We start from the raw sequence: 21,790 nt of genomic DNA, 5'->3' as shown, positions 1-21,790 counted from the left end.
TTAGAGTATACAGACCTTTGTCAGCAAAGTGATGTGTCTGCTTTTTAATATTCTGTCTAGGTCAGTCATAACTTTCCTTCCAAGGAGTAAGCGTCTTTTAATTTCATGGCTGCAATCTCCATCTGCAGTGATTTTTGAGCCCAGAAAAATAAAGTCAGCCACTGTTTCCACTGTTTCCCCATCTATTTACCATGAAGGGATGGGACTGGATGCCATGATCTTAGTTTTCTGAATGTTGAGCTTTAAGCCAACTTTTTCATTCTCCTCTTTCACTTTCATCAAGAGGCTCTTTAGTTCTTCTTCACTTTCTGCCATAAGGGTGGTGTCATCTGCATATCTGAGGTTATTGATTTCTCCCAGCAATCTTGATTCCAGCTTGTGCTTCCTCCAGCCCAGTGTTTCTCATGATGTACTCTGCATATAATTTAAATAAGCAGGGTGACAATATATAGCCTTCATGTACTCCTTTTCCTATTTGGAACCAGTCTGTTGTTCCATGTATCTCTTTTGCATTATGTATATAGTAATTTCTCTATCAGTTACAATATACATCAACTTTTCACCATCTATTTAGAGTTAATAATGTACCATTTCTCATAAAATATGGAAACTTTGCAAATATAAAAGTCCATTTCCAGCTACCTGGCACTGTCCGTTTTGTTATTGTTGTCATACCTACATTATAAGCTTAAAATGAGAGGTGAGTTTCTTTTAGTCTGGTTGTTTTAGACTGAATGTTTGTCCCCAATCCCAAATTCATTTGTGGAAACCCTACCCCAAGTGTGATGGTGTTAGCAAGTGGCACCTTTGGGAATTAATCAGCATTAGATGAGTTCATGAGGATGGAGCCTCCTATTGTACCTTCTAGGTACAATGGGATTAGTACCTTTTAAGAGTCACCAGAGAGCTTGTTCTCTTTTCTCTGGTCTCTGCTACATGAGGATATAATGACAAGTGTGTAGTTTCTATCTCAGAAGCAGGCTGTCTTCAGAACTCTACTATGCTGGCACCCTAATCTCAACCATCCAGTCTCTGGAGCTGTGAGAAGTAAGTTTCTGCTGTTTATAAGCTACCCAGGATATGATACAACTCACTACATTATTCCTAGTATATGACACCCCATATATGGTACATTTCTCATGTTCACAACTGGAGAAGGAAATGGCAACCCACTCCAGTATTCTTGCCTAGAGAATCCTGTGGACAGAAGAGCCTGGTGGGCTGCTGTCCATAGTGTCACACAGAGTCGGACATGACTGAAGCGACAGCATGCGTGCATGCATTGGAGAAGGAGATGACAACCCACTCCAGTGGTCGTGCCTGGAGAATTCCAAGGGCAGAGGAGCTTGGTGGGCTGCCATCTATGGGGTCGCACAGAATTGGACATGAGTGAAGTGACTTAGCAGCAGCTGCATGTTCACAACAAGAAAAAAAAAAACTGAACAAGCATTGAAAAATGAACAATTTTTTTTTAGGTTAGTCAGAATATTGAAGCCACAGGACAGAAGCCCAGGAGGAGAAGCCCACATCTGGAGCCACTACTTTACAGCAGCATTCCTATAATTAATGAATTGTAGGCTAAGTTGAGAGTTAAAAATTCCGAGGGGAGGCAGTCTTTGATCAGTTTGTCCTCCAAGAACATGACCAAATTCTCACTGTGAAAATCATGGAAAAATCCCTTTGTGCTTCTGGCAGGGAGAAGGGAAAAGTAACCATTTAAAATATGCCTTTAATTAGGGCAAACCATTTTCTCCTTAACAAGGCCTGACCTCAAGATAAACTGTTAAACCAGAGCCTAACCTGAGAGAAGAGACTCATCCCAGACTCCTCTAAACTTACCATCTCACCTAAGTGTGGCAGGGGAGAACCAAATTGAGCAACTCTTATTAAGGTGACATCATAGGCACACGTGCTCACTAAAAGACTGAGACCTAATCATAGAACTATAAACACTTCCTTCCTCTAATACCTTATCACCGTATCAATTAACTTCCTATAGAATACCAAGAAACTGAAAGAACTAAAAGCTAAAAGAAGCTAAAATACCAACAGCTGAAAGAACTGCAAGCCTAAGATCTGATTTAAGAAGGAGTCTCTAAGGAAACATAAGGACAACAGAAGAGAGAGACAAAAAGACACTAGAGGGAATTTTAGCCTCTGATGCACAGCTATAACAAACAGTAAACAGAGCCTACCTCGTAGCCACATAAAATCAAACCTCACATTAAAAGTGTATTATATCAATTCCTTTAATTGAATACATAATTTCTTGCTTTTGAGCAAAAAATTACAAAGCATGCTAAAAGGAAAGAAAAAAGGTTCAAAAGGCAAAGCATGTTTCAGAACCTGGTTCAGATATGGAAAAGATTTTGGACAGAAATTTAAAATAATTATGATTAATATATTAAGAGCTCTGCTGGAAAATGTGGACAGCATGTATTAACAGAAGGTTAATGTAAGCAAAGGAATGGAAATGATAATAAAGAATAAAAGGGAAATGCTAGAAATCAAAATCAAGCAGGAAGAATGAAGCAGTATGCTGAGCGTAACAGGGAAAGAATCTGTGATCTCAGTGATGTCAATAGAAACTTGCCACACTAAAAATTAGAAAAAGGATAATAAAAAGAATAAAGGAACACAATTTTGAAGAACTGTGGAACACTTACAAAAATTAACACATTTTAATGGGAATATCAGGAGAAGAATGAGAGAAAGGAGCAAAAGAAATATAAAACCACAGATCCAGGAAGCTCAGGGAACACCAAGCAGGATAAATATGGGGGGAAAATCTACACATAGGTATCTCATATTCAAACTACAGAAAAATAAAAGGTAAAGAAGAAATAAGCTAGAGAAAAATATAGCTATAGAGGAGTAGGGATAAAAATTACATTGTTCTTCTCTTCAAAAACTATGCATGTGAGAGTGGAGCAAAATATTTAAAGATTTAAATATTTAAAAATCTAGATTTCTATATCCAGTGAAACTGTCCTTCAAAAGTAAATAAGAAATAAAAACTTTCTCAAGTAAACAAAATTGAAGGCATTTTTCACCAGTAAACCTTGTAAAACATGTTATTAGGATTCTTTAGAGAGAAGGAAAATGGTATTAGAAAGCTCTACCTGTGCTGTGTAAGGAATGGAATATATGAACAGGAATTATTAAAGGCCAAATATTGTCTTCCATGTTTCTTATTAATTAATCTAACAAATAAAAATTTGTTCAACTTAATACTAGTACCAGTAGTCTCAGTAATTATAGATTTGTGTAAATGAAGTGAATGGCTACAATATTATAAAGGGTTGGAGAGAAGAATTGGGAATACTCTGTTATACGGTACCTGCACCACCTGTGAAGTGATACAGTGTTGTCTGAAAGTGGACTTGAATTAGTTGTACATGTATATTTCAAATTCCAGGGCAACGAGTATAAAAATTTTCAAGAAGTATCTCAAGAGATAGAGAACACAAGTCACAGAGTGGGAGAACATATTTGCAAAAGGCATATCTGATAAAGGACTGTTATCCAAAATATACAAATAACTCTTAAAACTCAAGAATAAGAAATCAAGAAACCCTATTTAAAAATTGGCCAAAGACCTGTATAGATACCTCACTAAAGGAGACATAAAGATGGCAGATAGCCATATGAAAAGACCCTCAACAAATGTATCATAAGGGAATTGTAAATTCAAACTATTCTCAAACTACACTGGACATATATTAGAATGGCCATAATTCAAAACATTGACAACAAACTCTGGCAAGGATGTCAAGCAACAAGAACTCTTCTTCATTACTGAAAGCTTTAGCTTATCTTGGGATCCCGGATGAGCCCCCAAGATGGAAGCTTTATGCTCAGCCCCCATGATGATAGCTTACACCTTGTCTTAGGATCCCGAGTGAGCCTCCAAGATGATAGATAAAAACTTAGTGTTCTACCACATTCGTTGCCTCTGAAGGAGAAGATTTAACTCTGGGACCAAAGACAGTCTCACTCACTCAGAGCTTTGTGTATTATAAATTTAGTTAAAGTGATACTGGCAGAAAAAAGCTTCTTACATAGACATCAGACGGGGGTAGAAAGATGATCTGCCTTGCTAGTTTTAAGCAGGAAATTATATACTTTTCTGCCAGCTGCTGAGAATAGAAAAAAATATCTCAAGGCTGTGAAAATTTTGCCCAGACCATTTCCCATAACATACATCCTGGGATGACATCAGCACAAGACTAGCCAGAAAGAAGGGTTAACCCAGAGCTCAAGGCTGTGGACCCAGACCTCCCATAACACACATTCTGAGCTCAAAAAAGGTATGTCCTTGAACAAGACTTACTGCTGCCTACAAGGCCTATGTGTCTAAGGCAAAAGAATGTGAGTAAGAAAGATGTTCAGATCAGATCAGATCAGTTGCTCAGTCGTGTCCGACTCTTTGTGACCCCATGAATCACAGCATGCCAGGCCTCCCTGTCCATCACCAACTCCTGGAGTTCACTGAAACTCACGTCCATTGAGTTAGTGATGCCATCCAGCCATCTCATCCTCTGTTGTCCCCTCCTCCTCTTGCCCCCAATCCCTCCCAGCATCAGAGTCTTTTCCAATGAGTCAACTCTTTGCTTCAGGTGGTCAAAGTACTGGACTTTGACCTTTAGCATCATTCCTTCCAAAGAAATCCCAGGGCTGATCTCCTTCAGAGTGGACTGGTTGGATCTCCTAGCAGTCCAAGGGACTCTCAGGAGTCTTCTCCAACACCACAGTTCAAAAGCATCAATTCTTTGGCACTCAGCCTTCTTCACAGTCCAAATCTCACATCCATACATGACCACAGGAAAAACCTAGCCTTGACTAGACGAACCTTTGTTGGCAAAGTAATGTCTCTGCTTTTGAATATGCTATCTAGGTTGGTCATAACCTTCCTTCCAAGGAGTAAGCGTCTTTTAATGTCATGGCTGCAATCACCATCTGCAGTGATTTTGGAGCCCAGAAAAATAAAGTCTGACACTGTTTCCACTATTTCCCCATCTATTTGCCATGAAGTGATGGGACCACATGCCATGATCTTCATTTTCTGAATGTTGAGCTTTAAGCCAACTTTTTCACTCTCCACTTTCACTTTCATCAAGAGGCTTTTGAGTTCCTCTTCACTTTCTGCCATAAGGGTGGTGTCATCTGCATATCTGAGATTATTGATATTTCTCCCGGCAATCTTGATTCCAGCTTGTGTTTCTTCCAGTCCAGTGTTTCTCACGATGTACTCTGCATGTAAGTTAAATAAACAGGGTGACAATATACAGCCTTGATGTACTCCTTTTCTTATTTGGAACCAGTCTGTTGTTCCATGTCCAGTTCTAACTGTTGCTTCCTGACCTGCATACAAATTTCTCAAGAGGCAGATCAGGTGGTCTGGTATTCCCATCTCTTTCAGAATTTTCCACAGTTTATTGTGATCCACACAGTCAAAGGCTTTGGCATAGTCAATAAAGCAGAGATAGATGTTTTTCTGGAGCTCTCTTGCTTTTTCCATGATCCAGCGGATGTTGGCAATTTGATCTCTGGTTCCTCTGCCTTTTCTAAAACCAGCTTGAACATCAGGAAGTTCACGGTTCACATATTGCTGAAGCCTGGCTTGGAGAATTTTGAGCATTACTTTACTAGCGTGTGAGATGAGTGCAATTGTGCGGTAGTTTGAGCACTCTTTGGCATTGCCTTTCTTTGGGATTGGAATGAAAACTGACCTTTTTCAGTCCTGCAGCCACTGCTGAGTTTTCCAAATTTGCTGGCATATTGAGTGCAGCACTTTCACAGCATCATCTTTCAGGATTTGGAATAGCTCAACTGGAATTCACCTCCTCCAAAAAGGGGCCTTAGGCTTGGATACCTTATAAGGTGCCTAAGTTAACCCTTTCCTTACTAGTGGGAATCCAACGTGGTACAACTTTGGAAGATACTTTGGTAGTTTATTACAAATCCAAATATACTTCTTTTACTATATAATCCAGCCATTGTGATCCTTAGTATTTCCCCAGTGGTGCTGAAAAACATATGCTTACTCAAAAACTAGCACACAGATGTTTATAATAGCTTTATTCATAATTTCCAAAACTTGGAAGCAACCAAAATGTCCTTCAACAAGAAAAACTGAATATCCAAACTCTAGTATATCCAGACAATGGATTTCGTTCACTGCTTAAAAAGGGGGGTGGGTGGGGGGAGGGTGCCAAGTCATAAAAAGACATGGAGGGACCCTAAATGCATACTACTAAGTGAAAGAACCCAATAGACTAAATATTGTGTGATTCCAACAATATAAAATTATGGAAAATGCAAAACTGTGGAAACCATAGAAGAATGAGTGGTTGACACAGATTGAAGCAGAGGGCTGAATATGTGGAGTACAGAGGATGTTTAGGGAAGTTAAACTATTCTATATAATGTAATGTCGGATACATTTAATTATACATTTGTCAAAACCTACAGAAGGTACAACACCAGTAGTGAACCCTAATATAAACTGGACTTTGGTTAATAATAATATCTGTATGAACTGTAACAATTACACCACTCTGTGCAGATGGAAGCTGGGAATGTTCATGGTGAGGGAGGCAGTATATACATAGAGGCAGGTCATATATTGGAAATCTTCATATTCACTTGTGCTGTTTACCTAAATGTGCTCTTAAAAAGTCTATAAATTATAAAAAAGTTATGAAATCAATAAAAATTTAAGTGTAACTGATATGCAAAGAGAGGAGAGAAAATGGAATAATATAAAATACTCAAAACCAGAGAAAGCATAAAAGAGTGGAAGACAAGAGAAAGAATAGGGTAAAACATGGAAAACAGTTAAAAATGTGGTGACTATTACTTCAACTATATCAACAATAAATTTAAATGTGGGTGACCTAAATACACCAATTAAAAAGGACTATCAGAGTGGATAATGAAAGCAAGACCCAACTAAATGTTTTCTACAGAAAGCCCACTTTTAAGCAGTGGAGAAAGATATACCATGCTAATACTAATCATAAGAAAGCTAAAGTAGCTATATTATTTGTTGTAGATGTCAACACCCCTCTATTAGTAGTTCATAGTTCCAATAGTCAGAAAATCTGTAAGGCTATAGTTAATATAACTATCTAATTGACATTTATAGAATACTTCATCTAACAGCAGCAGAATACACATTCTTCTCAAGCTTGTATAGATCATACTCTGGGCCATTAATTTGTACCTTAACAAATTTAAAGGAATAGATATCAAAGTATGCTTTCAGAACATGGAATAAAACTAGATATCAATAACACAAAGATAGCTATAAAATTCTAAAATAGTTTGTGATTAAATAACACACTTCTGAGTAATACATGGATTAAATCTCATAAGAAATTTTAAAATATTTTTAACAATGAAAATATGACCTATCAAAATTTATAGGATAAACCCAGTACAATGTCATGCTTTTTGCTTTAAACAGTTATTTGTATCTTCAAGAAATTAAGAGAAAAACTGTTCTTTAATATTTACCCAATTATTTACATTTCTGGTGCTCTTCATTTGTTTTAAAAAAAATATGAGTGTTTTCTTCTGGTATAATTTTCTTTTATCTGTAAGAACATCATTTAGCATTTCTTAAACTTTAAGCCTGGTATATAGGAGTTCTCTTTGTTTTCCATTATCTGAAAATGTCTGCTTTTAGCTTTCATTGTTTAAGGATACTTCTGCTGGATTGACTTTTTTTTTTTTTTTTTTTTCCTTAAAAGATGTTGCTTCCCTGTTTTCTGCCTGTGGTTTCTGGTGAGAGTTCTTTGGTTATTCAGATTATTGCTCCCTTGAGTGTAATATATCTTGGATATTTTAAATATTTTCTTTTTATTCATGTTTTTGGAAGTTTGACTTTCAAATATCTAGACTTTTCTTCATATTTATCCCATATTGAGTTAAATATTATCTTTGTACATTTCTCTATTTCTAAATTCAAATTTTGCACATTAGACTTTTGGATGTCATACAGGTCTAGTATTCTATTTATTTTTTTCAGTGCTTTTTCCTACCTGTTCTTTAAATACTTCATTTTCTTTTTTTTTTTCCTCTCCAAAATCACTGATGCTTTGCTTTTCCATTTTGTTCCTGCTATTAAATCCATCCAATGAATTTTTTATTTCTGATTTTGTGTTTTTCAGTTCTAAAATTTCCAATTTGTACTTTTTCATCATTTCTATTTATATGCTAGAATTTCTTGTTTTTTTCACTCATCATGAGTATATTGTCCTTTATGTCATTGAATTAGTTATAATGGACACTTTAAAGTTCTTATCAGACAGTTCCAACACTGAGTAATATTGATACTGGCCTATGTTGGTCATCTTTTTCCTTCAGAATGAGTTACATTTTTTTTGGTTCTTCATATGTTGAGTAATTTTATAATGTATCCTGAACATTTAAAATGTTATTTGTGGAGACTAGATTCTGTTAAATTCCTCTGGATGACTTTGTTTTAGTAGGCAATTTAACTTGGTTAGACTCAAACTGAAAACTTGTCTCAGTTGCAGATCAGTCAGTTTAGTTCAGTCACTCAGTCACGTCTGACTCTTTGCAAGCCCATGGACTGCAGCACACCAGGCTTCCCTGTCCATCACCAACTCCTGGAGCCTACTCAAACTTATGTCCATCACGTGGGCTATGCCATCCAACAATGTCATCCTCTGTCGCCCCCTTCTCCTCTTACCTTCAATCTTTCCCAGCATCAGGGTCTTTTCCAATGAGTCAGTTCTTCACATCAGGTGGCCAAAGTATTGGAGTTTCAGCTTCAGCTGCAGTCCTTCCAATGAATATTCAGGACTGATTTTTTTTTAGGATTAACTGGCTGAATCTTCTTGCAGTTTAAGGGACTCTCAAGAGTTTTCTCCAACACCACAATTCAAAAGCATCAATTCTTCAGTGCTCAGCTTTCTGTATAGTCCAACTTTCACATCCATACATGACTACTGGAAAACCCACAGCTCTGACTAGATGGACCTTTGTTGGCAAAGTAATGTCTCTGCTTTTGAATATGCTATCTAGGTTGGTCATATCTTTTCTTCCAAGGAGCAAGTGTCTTTTAATTTCATGGCTGTAGTCACCACCTGCAGTGATTTTGGAGCCCCCCCAAAATAAATTCTGTCACTGTTTCCATTGTTTCCCCATCTATTTGCCATGAAGTGATGGGATTTGATGCCATGATCTTAGTTTTCTGAATGTTGAGTTTTAAGCCAACTTAAATCAGACGCATCACTTTGTGTGTAATAATCAACATCAATTTTATTTCTTAGTATTCTTAGCATTCATTCTCTAGCAAGTGAATTTTTAGTCTGTAAGACGTGTACAGTTTAAGTTGTTTTATTATTTGTCCCTAAGTCAGACATAAATAATGGATCACATGTTTTGGTAATGTTCAGTCATGGTTTTATTCTTGTAGCATTTATTTGTGATTAAGAATGTAAATACAGAAAATGGTCCTTTTCAGTGTGATTTTAAGGCTTACATTGGTTGGTGTCTCTTTTCACATATTTAATCTATTCATTATATAAGCACAAATGTTTCTGGTGACCACTTTTGGAAATGCAGTTTTCACCCATTGGGCATATGACTGTGTATATGTTATTAGATATTCGATAATCTCAATTTGGAATCTGTGAGGAGAAAATTCAATCCAAGTTTTAGATCATTCGATAACAATTTCATGAGAATTTATAGGGATTTTAAGATATAATCACATTGTCTTTATCATCATAAACAGCTGTAGAACTTTAGTCTGAGAAATATTAAGCTTTTTCAAAGCATAGTGTATTAATCATATTTTTAAATTTTATGTATCTTATGATGTTTTGACATCTTACACAGCTTGCTGACCAGGGAGAGACTTTGTCTCCTAGGGCTAGCCATTTCTTAGAGATAGCAAAGGGATAGAGCCAGGCCTGGAGCATAGCTTTCCTATACAAAATAACCAGTCTCTCACACCAACCCAGTATTTTCTCTATCCTAAATTATCATGAGACCATGTACTAGTCAACTACACACAACTTTATAGCCCATGGCTATAATACTCTATGAAGGAGTGTCCAACAACATCTGAACTTTACAGATAAGGCAAGATCTTATCACCTGTTGAATTTCTCGAGTAGAATCTTTATTGTAAAAAAAAAAAAAAAGTATGGATAATTCCTCCCTTCCATTGGGGTTTATTCTTTGCTAGGTGAGTTTCAAGGTCTGGATACAGTTGGGATGACACCATGCAGTATGAAATAGTCTAATTTAGCCAAGATTGCTTCTCTTCCATGGAAATAGGGTGGTGTTTGGGAGGTAAGTCTTTTTTAGAAACTAGACTAAATAACTGTCATAGTATTAATGGTGGTAAACTTCTAAGGGATAATTATACTGCATAACTATTACTGTGAAAGGAGAGTCTAACCAACATTTGAAACCAAAAGCTTGACTTACTGCTTTTCTGTTTCAGCCATCTATTACTGTGTAACAAAAACACCTAAAACTTAAAAGGCTTAAAATAACAACTTTTTATTTCTCTATAGGTAAAAGTGGATGATTTTTCTTCTCTACTAGTTATTATCTGTAGCCTCTCATTCAGCTAGCATTTAGCCAGTGATGGGGCTAGGCTGGAAGGTCTGAAAAACTTCACTTGTATGTCCAGCACTGTGGGGTTTCATCCCCAGTAGCTTGAGTTTCTTCACAAATTGGTGCTCTCAGACTAGGTGTACTTTTTCCATGTTATTAGCTTTGAGAAGTAAAGTGGAAGCTGCCGCACTTCCTAAAGGGGAGGCCTGACACTTCTCTAATATGCAGATAAGCCAAAACAAGTCACAAGACCAATCCAGATTCAAGAAGATGGGGAAATGAATCTCTTATGGATAGAATAGCATGAGGGAAGGAATTGATACTGTCCATCTTTGACCATCAGACTAACCAAAAGAGGCCTGTATTTGTAAATCAGTCAGAGAAAGAAATGATACAAGGTTTGGGGAAATGGGGGATTCAGGGATTTGTAGACTTTCCAAAGCAGGAGTGTTGAGGGACTGACTGGCTCTTTCAAAAAGTATAGTAGTCACTGGAGTAGGCCATAGCTGACTTTCTGAATTTCCAGAGTGTGTCAGAGTGAAAGCTGTTGCTTGGCTTTCAGAAATGAGTTGTCACAACTAGCTGATTTTCATAAGCATGTGCACTAGTGAGAAAATTCTCCGGTTAATTGCTATTAGTGTCTGATCGCTTGTCTCTGATCTATCAATTTTGGTGGTTACTAGTTCATGTCTTGGGGCTTATGGCCAACAAACAGTGTCTCAGGTTTTCTTCAGCTTGGGGACTAGCAACATTTTACTCTTACTAGAGTATTAGTTTTAAAAGTATTTTTATTAGTACAGGCTTTATTCTGAAAGCAGATTTGCTTCAGTTATTGGACTGTCCCCAGAAAGTACTAATTTTGATTTAATTTTTGATTGAGAGGCCCAAGGAAGTTATACAATGTATTTGTTTTCACACTGAAATAAAGAACACTAAAGAGATAGTTTCTTCTTAAACATGTATCAAGATGGTATGCTCATGTAAGAGCTGAATGGAATACTGGTAACAGTAGTTTACCATGGAGTATTCAGAAGTTATATAAGTACAAAGTATACATAAGATGTAAGCAATCACTAAATATACTAGGTGTTCATTAATATTAAGCATCAGATGAATCAAAATGGAAGCTTAACATCATAAAAGTCCTTTTTATTAGGAAGGGGAAATAAGATGGCAGGATTTAGATTGGAGCAGCATTTGACAATTCTATGAAGTATGGGCAATAAAGTAATTTTACTAGTAATATAGCTGGTGGAGTTGGGTATTCTTTTTGTTGTTGTTCGGTTGCATTAGTTAAGTATGACATAAAGATGTATTTTATTTATGTGATAGAAAATTAAAAAATGATGCAGGGAAAACTGGCCATGGACATAGAAGAAAATATAGGAATACTGTGAGTAGGGATCAATTAATTTAGACAATGTTTATTTCATAATTTACTGCTACATTCCATCAGGGTATTTGTTTTGATGCTATGACAGTCCGGCAGCTAAAACATATCTTTGAAAAAAAACTCTAATGCTTATAGTCTTGTAACATATATATTTAATGCACATAACAAAGATATTGCAAAAAACCTCCACCTACCCACAAACTGATATATGCATAATTTCTGAAACACATACCATATATAAAAATATACCTCTATGTTGGCTGTGATGTTTTCAGCTCTAAGAAAACTTGAGTTTGTAAGATACCAGAAAGTAACTATCTTAGGCCCTGTGGGGCATATGGTCTTCTTTAGCCTACTCAGCTTTGCTACTGTAATGTGAAGGCAGCCACAGGCAAAACAAACATTTTTTATTAGTTCTAACAAAAGTTGAATTTACAGACACATAAGTTTGAATATCATAGTTTTCACATCACAAAATAATCTTTTTCAACCATTCATAAAGGTAAAACATTGCAGGCAGTGGGCCAGATCTGAATCATTTGCAGAAAAATGTACAACCAAATCAAAGCAAGGCACTGCAGCAGTAAAGTGAGGGGTGAATGCTGGTAGCCAACCTTTTATTTTGCAGAATAATTCAAGAAATACAAATTATTATGATAGTATCTAACATATAGCTCTTCCTTTGTCTCAGACACTACTCTAAGTGCTTTAAAAATATTAACTCATTTACAACTCAAAGCAATCCTATTATCACTTTTTTATGAAAAAGGAAACTGAGGCACAGAGAGGTTAGGTGTGTGCCTCATACTAGAAACAGCCTGGGCATTAGGAGTCAAAAGTCCATACTCTTAACCTCTATGTCATGTTGCTTCTAGTAGAAAGAAAAAGGTAGTGAAGAACATTTAGGACTCTCATACAAAATATAAATTCAGACAGCTCTGTAACTTGCTAAAACAACACTAACAGATATTTATTCACATAGTATTATTTTTTATTGTGTAGGGATTTTCAGCTATTTTTAAAAATGAACTTATTGTTGTTGTTTAGTTGCTAAGTCATATCAAACTCTTTTGTGAACCCATTGACCAGAGCCCTCCAGGCCCCTCTGTCCATGACATTTCCCAGGCGAGAATACAGGAATGAGTGGGTTGCCATCCCAACCCAGAGACCGAACCCGTATCTCCAGCATTGGCAAGAAGATTCTTTACACTGAGCCACCAGGGAAGCCTTTTTCCTATAAATGTATCCCTAGTGTAAAATTTGGCCAACCATAAGAGAGTTGCAAATTTTACAGAAACATTTTTATATTCTTTCTGAAGGGTTAGTTCAGTAAAATCCATATCCATTCAGAAAGAGGGGGAAAAAGACACATTATAATTTTAAAAGAATACTACACTTAAATATACATTCTGTTAACAACAGGAGTCCCTGCTGAGACTAAATGAGAGATATCTTCATACACATAAAAGTTACTGAAATAAACAAGGCTACATATTTCACTATGTACAGTTATGGATGGGTTCACGTGCACATCAAACATCCACAATCTGTGTTCTGTAGCACACTGACATTCACACGTAAGTCCTACATACTAAAGGACTTTTCACATGTGTTAATGATACCACATTTTTCAATTTATTTGTGCTTTTTACAAAACTTCATATACCTGACATTTGCAGGTTTCCTTAAAACAACGTTGTAATCAGATTTCTGCAACATGACTCCTAGTGTAAGTAGTTCCCTTGTACATATTCTCTTAGAAGTTTTGTGTAAAAGGTTTCACATATTTAAAATATTTTTTAAAAAGTTTCTATACTTTATATCACTGATCTGACATTCACTGAAACATCACTTCTTGATAAAGCCTTCCATGTATGTTTTAATCTTTGTGATTATCTCCTTTTAGAATGTGCTAATGAGTCCAACTGGTATAAAAAGATTTCTGAATGCTCAGGATACTGATAGAAATTCCTCACTTATGATGGCTACCCTGACAGAAATTTCCTGATATTCATTTTTCTTACAGGATTTCTCCTGTATGGTTTAAATGTCATACAATAAAGTATGACTTCTGAAAGAGAGGTTTCCCTCATGTTTTACCATTTGTAGTGTTTCTACCATGTATGCTGTCTGAAATTTAGTACAAGTCTGATATATGGTAAAAATTTCTCCCTAACAGATTTATAGAATTTCTCCCCATGATGAAAGAATTGGCTGCAACTTTCCCATATTGATGATATTTCATAAGGTTTTTGTCTTGTGTGAGTTATCTGATTATTCTGAAGGACAAATTCAGACAGAAGAATTCTCCAATTGATATTGTTTATAAGCTTTTCCCTTCTGTGTGTGTCTTCTGATGTGCAGTGAGTTTTGATTTTTGAAAAAATGTTTCCTTACACTCCTTACATTCATAGGGTTTCTCTCCTGTGTGTTTTCTCTGATGTATGACAAAATGTGACTTCTGAGAGAAAGATTTTCCACATTCCTTGCATTCATAGGGTTTCTCTCCTGTGTGAGTCCTTTGATGTAATCTGAGGACTGAATTCACAGAGAAAGATTTACCACATTCATTACATTCATAGGGCTTCTCCCCTGTGTGTTTTCTCTGATGTTTAGTGAGGTCTGATTTATAGTAAAAGGTTTTCCCACATTTATTACATTCAAAGGGTTTCTCCCCTGTATGAGTTCGCTGATGTACTGTTAAGGCTGACTTCTGGTAAAAGCATTTACCACATTCCTTACATTCATAGGGTTTCTCTCCTGTGTGAGTTCGCTGATGAGTTTTGAGGTGTGAATTTCTAGAAAAGAATTTCCCACATTCCTTACATTTATAGGGTTTCTCCCCTGTATGTGTTCTCTGATGTACTGTGAGGTGTGATTTCTGGGAAAAGGACTTCCTACATTCCTTACATTCATATGGTTTCTCCCCTGTGTGTGTTTTCTGATGTACCATGAGGTATGCCTTAACATAGAAGAACTTCCCACATTCAGTACATTCAAAGGGTTTTTCTCCTGTGTGTGTTTTCTGATGTTCCATGAGGTGTGGCTTCTGGTAGAAGGATTTCTCACACTGATTACATTCGTAGGGTTTCTCTCCTGCATGAGTTCTCAAATGTCTACTGAGAGATGACAGATGGTAGAAAGTTTTCTTACATTCTTTACATTCATAGGTCTTCTCTCTGGTAGGAGTTTTTGGTTGTCTTGTGAGGTCTCCATTCTGAGAAACAGATTTCTCACATTCACCGGGTTTGTCCTTTGAATGAGTATGCTCATGTATTATGAGGATAGACTTCTGGTAGAAGGCCTTTCCACATTCATTACATTTATAGGTTTTTTCATTGGTATGAGTTTTCTGATGTTTCTTGAGTTCTCCATTCCTAGAGAGAAATTTCCAAATTCGTTAATGTATAAGACTTTGGGGTGAGGGGGTGGGGGTTGGGTCTGCTATGTATATTTTCCAAGTAACTCTGAGAACCAATTTCTAGAGGTTTTTCCAATATTCATTAGATTCATAGGGTTTCTTCACTGCGAATATTCTATGTTGACATATAGTGTGGTTTAACATTTGGTAGAAGGTATGTCACTTACATTATATTCTCCAGGTTTCTCAACTGCCTGAACTTGACTTTGTATAGTAAAGCCTCTATTATTATGTAAATAAGAATCAAAAGACTGTTTCAGAGTTTTAATCTCCTGATCTTGAATTATAAAAGGTCTCTATTATGAAAGAGGGCTTTCCCATTTGGATTATGTTCTTTGGAATTTGCTTCAGTTTTCTCAAGTATCGTTAACTAGTGCTGTTCCAAGTCCAGTACCCCTATTAAGACCCTTTCTTAAAAAGCTTCTAATCTCAAAATTGAATTCTTGAACTTGCCTTGAATTTTCAGCTTGGCTTTCTGGGCATCTTGCTCCTTGGTCATGAGTATTGCATAGGTCTTCTACAAAGGAATCCAAAATTTAATACTTTATACATCTTAACACATTATTATGCTCATAGGGTGGATTCTTAGGTTTCAGGCTGTTATTCTCAAATGAAGGAGTTCTTAAGTGCAAACTTCCTCTATCTCAGTGGCTTAGAAAAAACATATAAATAACACTAAAACCTGCTACAGAGAAGAGAGAGAGATCTAGTTATAAATTCAGGTAACTTTGACACTACAAATATGACCTTAAAACCTTGGAGGAGAAAGTATAGACAAAAAAAAAAAAAAAAAAAACCCACCAAAAAACACAAAGAATAGGGAGCAGAAAACAAAAGGTATTCAAAGTGCTGCTGAACAAGAATGTGAGACTCACAGAGCATGATGTGAGCCCATTAAGGAGAATGAATAGTAAGTAGGGTGATAAGGAAAATTAGTAGACAACTGTATTCACTGGAAATATCAAAGGAAAGATTATATTCGATGAAGGAGCTAAGTATAGGTCTTTACCCTCTCAAACCTAGTTTATAGTGTTAGGATTTCTAGTAATTAGACTATAAACTTCCACTTTATTCCTCTTTGCCCATACCCAACAATCTAGATGTCAACACTAAAGTGACCTTCTCAGAATATCCATTTCCTCATGTTTAGAGGAAAATTCTTTTTCTAGTTGGCTGGTTCAGAAGACCCAGAAACACATACATCCAAAAGGTTTTTAAAAAAAGATTAAAAAAAAAGCAGAGTACAAGCCATCCCACAGAATGAATTCTCAGTTGTAGCACCAGAGATTTTCAGTATCGCCACATACTGCATCTGTGACTCAACACTAGTCTTATTCTGCTTTTATATCTTAACTCCCACATCTCTGCTTCAATTTTCTACATGATCTTTAAAGGGTAATTATTCAACGTCATTCTAGAATCTTGACAGACATTCATGTTTATTCATTTTTAAATGCTTGAAAAAAAGTGAGCTTATGAGTAGAGATTTTGGGTTAGAATTTCATGGCACTTGTAAGGAAAACACAAAATTATTTGATAGGGATGTGTGCAAGGTTAAATTGGGATACTCATGAAATAAGACCTTAAGTATAAAAAGCACTTGAGAGCAGATAAAATGAAGATTAGCACATGTTTTGGGGCCACAAGGAAAAATAAGATGCAGCAGGCAATAAAGGGCCAGACTAGTTCTTGACAGAAAATTAGGTGTATTTTGTATCAGCTCTGAAATAATATAGCTAATGAAAGGCATAATGATTTATAATCCAATTTCAGAGATTAAAGAGAGAATAGTAAATTAAAATGGGTGCTGAAAATCTAAGGCATTTTATTGTTAATGAAAGGAGGAAAAATGGCACTTGAAAATTTTATAAGATAGATTTTATAAACACTTTAAGATTATAGCTGCATACTTTAATGCCAAGGAGTAACTGGAAATTCTAGCAAAAAGACAAAATGAGAGTTTAAGTGAAAAAGAAATAAATCTACTTTAAAAATGTCAAGTAAAAGAGGGAATGTTTTTTTAAACAAAAAATCAACCATCTCCATCTGCCCCACACAAAAGAGGGAATTTAGATGAGGAGGCAAAAACTGGAGGTGTGATTTATTTTGCTTACATATGCAGATCAAGTATCCTCAATCATTTCCAAAAGTTTAAGGACATTTAAAAAAGAGATTCTTGAAAAAAAATTTCAAAAAATCAAAGGCACCAATTCCAACCCCCTTATACAAGTTATAATTTCTAACTTACCAGGGTTGTTCTGACGTGGAAATTGTACTTCTAATATCCATGGTTCTTTTCCTTGCTTCAACTTGAAGATTGCATTTGGCCTATTTGCACAATAGCCTATTAATAGAAAAGATAAAATAACACAAATTACTTGGAATACAGAAACTCTGAAGGATAAGGAAGTGTAGGTTAGGATCAGAACAATGAAGGTCTCACATAGATTTGGCAAATTTATTCTATTAGGGGAGTGCATGGGGACACAAATATTTTTCTGGTACCCAAAATGGATTCATCAACTTTGACCCTGAAAACAATGCTAATATTCAACCCTACAGGGGATTTACAAATTTCAGTAAGTGAGAAAGGAAATGCAAACTACTGGAGTTACAGATGCAGAAGATTTCCTCACCCACTGAGATGAGGTGACTGTAGTTCTCCTGCATCACTTCTCTATACAGGGTCCTCTGAGCAGTGTCCAGCAATTTCCATTCCTCCCGGGTGAATTCCACAGTAACATCCTTAAATGTTACTGGTCCCTGAAACAACATATTTCAATTCAAACGGAAGTGATCAAAATAGAGTACCATTAAAAAGACACGTAAACTAGCTGTTAATGTGTTAACTACAGGATTTACTCTGGAGAGTTAAAATATACTGCTACCTGTACCCTGTTTTACACATATATAAAATGTTTGTTCAGTATATATTTACTAAGATATCACTCCATGCCTAGAACTCTGCTAGAGATACAAAGATGAATTGAAAGCAACTATTCTTATCATCAAGGAGCTTACATTCCAACAGAGAGGCAAAGATTAAATTCATAAATGCAATATGCATAGCAGGTGCATTGACAGAAATATGTACAAGATAAAAGGTGGTAAAAAAGAATGACCAAGATGGTGGAGAAGGAAGACTCTGAGCTTACCTCCTTCCACAGGCACACTGAAATTACAACGATTTACAGAGCAACTATCTTTGAAAATCATCTGAAGAGTAGCAAAAAAGATTCCCTACAACTAAATATATAAGGAAGGAACTACAATGACCTATATAGGAGGGTGGAGACACCCCTCTAGTAGTCAAGACCCACATCCCTGAGTAGGTGACCCACAAATGGGAGGCTAGTCAAAACTGTAGAAGTTCTCCCCAAGGAGTCAGAGGTCCAAGCCCCACATTGCGCTCCCCTGCTGAGGGGTCCTGCACCATGAAGACAAACCCCCCAGAACACCTGGCTTTGTAGGCCAGTAAAACTTGAGAGCCAGAGGGCTATAGAAAACAGACACTCCACTCTAAAGGACACATGCAAAATCTCACACGGTCCAAATCATAGTGCAGAGGCAGTAATCTGAAGTGAGGCTGGCTCAGACCCATTTACAGATCTTGGAGAGCCTCTTGGAGAGTCAGGAGGCAACTGGAACTTCTCTTGAAGACACAGACACTGGTAGCAGCCACTTTGGAAGCTTGTTCTACCATAAGGACATTGGTTCTAATAAGCACCATTTTGGAATCCTCCCTCTAGCCTATTAGTGCTAGAGGCTTACTGGCCGGCCAGTGAGCCGTCACCAATCCCAGTACACTTCAGGCTATTCTGCCAGCTGCATTGGGTCCCAGTCCAGGAACCCCATAGGACATGCAGCCAGCCAGGCAGGGACCCAGCTTCTTGCAACAGTGGGCCAGTAGCCACTGCATGAGGCAGGATCTGGCTTCCAACAGGGCTGAGGGTCAACCCTGGCTGTTAGTTTGCCCACAACAGTCAAGCCCACAATAAGGAAGGATTCATGTAGCCCATACATAAGGAGCCCTTAGAGCTCATAGCTCTGATGATGAGAAGCATATATTGCTGGGTTTCTCAGAATATCTCCACATAAGATTACTTCTCTAAGATTGGGAAATGTAACCAATTTACCAAATGCATAGATATAAAAACAGAGGATTAAGCAAAATGAGACAGAGAAACATGTTCCACACAAAAGAACAAGACAAAACCTCAGAAAAAGGATTAAATGAAGTTGAGAAAGCATTCTACCCAATAACAATATCTTTTATGAATACCTTTAACAAGTTACTAGTAAATCAAATTGAGCAAAATAAAAAAATTAGATTATAATTTACACTGTGATTTTGTGTGATTTATCCCAGGAATGCAAGAATGGCTCAACATACTAAAGTCAATAAATTTCATTAACAGAGCAAATGGGGGAAAAGTAGAAGATCATTTCAGATGATGCAAAAAAGTGTTTGACAAAATTCAACACTTTCATGATAAAAACATTTAGTAGACTAGAAATAGAAGGAAACTACCTCAAAATGATAATATTTTTAATCCACCTCTATCCCAGCTAACTTTATACTCAGTAGTGAAAGACAAAACTACATATAGAATATCCCTAAGAATCCACAAAAATAGAGCTAATAAACAAAGTCAGCACATTTCAGAATTATAAGATCAACACACAAACATCAGTTGTGTTTCTATTTACCAGTAATGAAAATCCAAAAGAGAAATTAAGACAATTCCATTTAATGTAGCATCAAAAAGAATAAAATACCTAGGGATAAATCTACTCAAGGAGTATATAAGACTCACACACTGAAAACTGCAAAACATCGCTGGAAGTATTAAAGAAGACCTAAATAAAAGAAATGATGGTATGTGTTTATAGACTGTAAGACTTAATATAGCTCAGGTGACAGTACTACTCAAACGAATTTATAGAATCAATGAAATCGCTATTAAAATCTCAATGACTCCTTCACAGAAATAGAAAAGCCAATCCTCAAATTTATACGGAATTGCAAGGAGTCTCTAACAGTGAAACAAAATTGGGAAAGAAACAATCAAAGGACTCCCACTTACTTAAAATCTTACTGTTAAAAGATGACACACAAAAAGAAAACTACAGGCCAATATCACTGATGAACATAGATGCAAAAATCCTTAACAAAATTCTAGCAAACAGAATCCAACAACACATTAAAAAGATCATACATCATGACCAAGTGGGCTTTATCCAGGGATGCAAGGATTCTTCAATATCCGCAGATCAATCAATGTAATACACCACATTAACAAATTGAAAAATAAAAGCCATATGATTATCTCAATAGATGCAGAGAAAGCCTTTGACAAAATTCAACATCCATTTATGATAAAACCCTCCAGAAAGCAGGAACAGAAGGAACATACCTCAACATATTAAAAGCTATATGACAAACCCACAGCAAACATTATCCTCAATGCTGAAAAACTGAAAGCATTTCGACCCTAAAGTCAGGAACAAGACAAGGGTGCCCACTCTCACCACTACTATTCAACATAGTCTTGGAAGTTTTGGCCACAGCAATCAGAGCAGAAAAAGAAATAAAAGGAATCCAAATTGGAAAAGAAGAAATAAAACTCTCACTGTTTGCAGATGACATGATCCTCTACATGGAAAACCCTAAAGACTCCACCATAAAATTACTAGAGCTAATCAATGAATATAGTAAAGTTGCAGGATATAAAATCAACACAGAGAAATCCCTTGCATTCCTATACACTAATAAGGAGAAAATAGAAAGAGAAATTAAGGAAACTATTCCATTCACCATTGCAACGAAAAGAATAAAATACTTAGGAATATATCTACCGAAAGAAACAAAAGACCTATATATAGAAAACTATAAAACACTGGTGAAAGAAATCAAAGAGGACACTAATAGTTGGAGAAATATACCGTGTTCGGAAGAATCAATATAGTGAAAATGAGTATACTACCCAAAGCAATCTATAGATTCAATGCAATCCCTATCAAGCTACCAATGGTATTTTTCACAGACCTAGAATAAATAATTTCACAATTTGTATGGAAATACAAAAAACCTTGAATAGCCAAAGCAATCTTGAGAAAGAAGAATGGAACTGGAGGAAATCAACCCGCCTGACTTCAGGCTCTACTACAAAGCCACAGTCATCAAGACAGTATGGTACTGGCACAAAGACAGACATATAGATCAACGGAACAAAATAGAAAGCCCAGAGGTAAATCCATGCACCTATGGACACCTTATCTTTGACAAAGGAGGCAAGAATATACAACGGAGAAAAGACAATCTCTTTAACAAGTGGTGCTGGGAAATCTGGTCAACCACTTGTAAAAGA

General features: G+C 36.4%; 1 protein-coding gene across 4 annotated transcripts in view; it reads right to left on the bottom strand.

Moving 5' to 3' along the window:
* Window positions 1-12,013: 12,013 nt before the first annotated feature.
* Window positions 12,014-21,790, bottom strand: part of ZNF25 (zinc finger protein 25) — a 27,747-nt gene continuing 17,970 nt past the window's right edge. For all 4 annotated transcript variants that reach the window (XM_059882657.1, XM_010820477.4, XM_024986856.2 and 1 more), the window contains 4 exons: window positions 18,056-18,182; window positions 17,668-17,763; window positions 15,873-15,936; window positions 12,014-15,375 (listed from right to left, as the gene is read on the bottom strand). In XM_059882657.1, the coding sequence (XP_059738640.1) occupies window positions 14,322-15,375; window positions 15,873-15,936; window positions 17,668-17,763; window positions 18,056-18,182 (1,341 nt within the window). In that variant the 3' untranslated portion in view covers window positions 12,014-14,321. The remainder of the gene's footprint in view (window positions 15,376-15,872; window positions 15,937-17,667; window positions 17,764-18,055; window positions 18,183-21,790) is intronic.

Source organism: Bos taurus, chromosome 28 (genome assembly GCF_002263795.3).
Source record: "Bos taurus isolate L1 Dominette 01449 registration number 42190680 breed Hereford chromosome 28, ARS-UCD2.0, whole genome shotgun sequence".
NCBI lineage: Eukaryota > Metazoa > Chordata > Mammalia > Artiodactyla > Bovidae > Bos > Bos taurus.
This window is presented reverse-complemented; position numbering and strand designations above follow the sequence as displayed.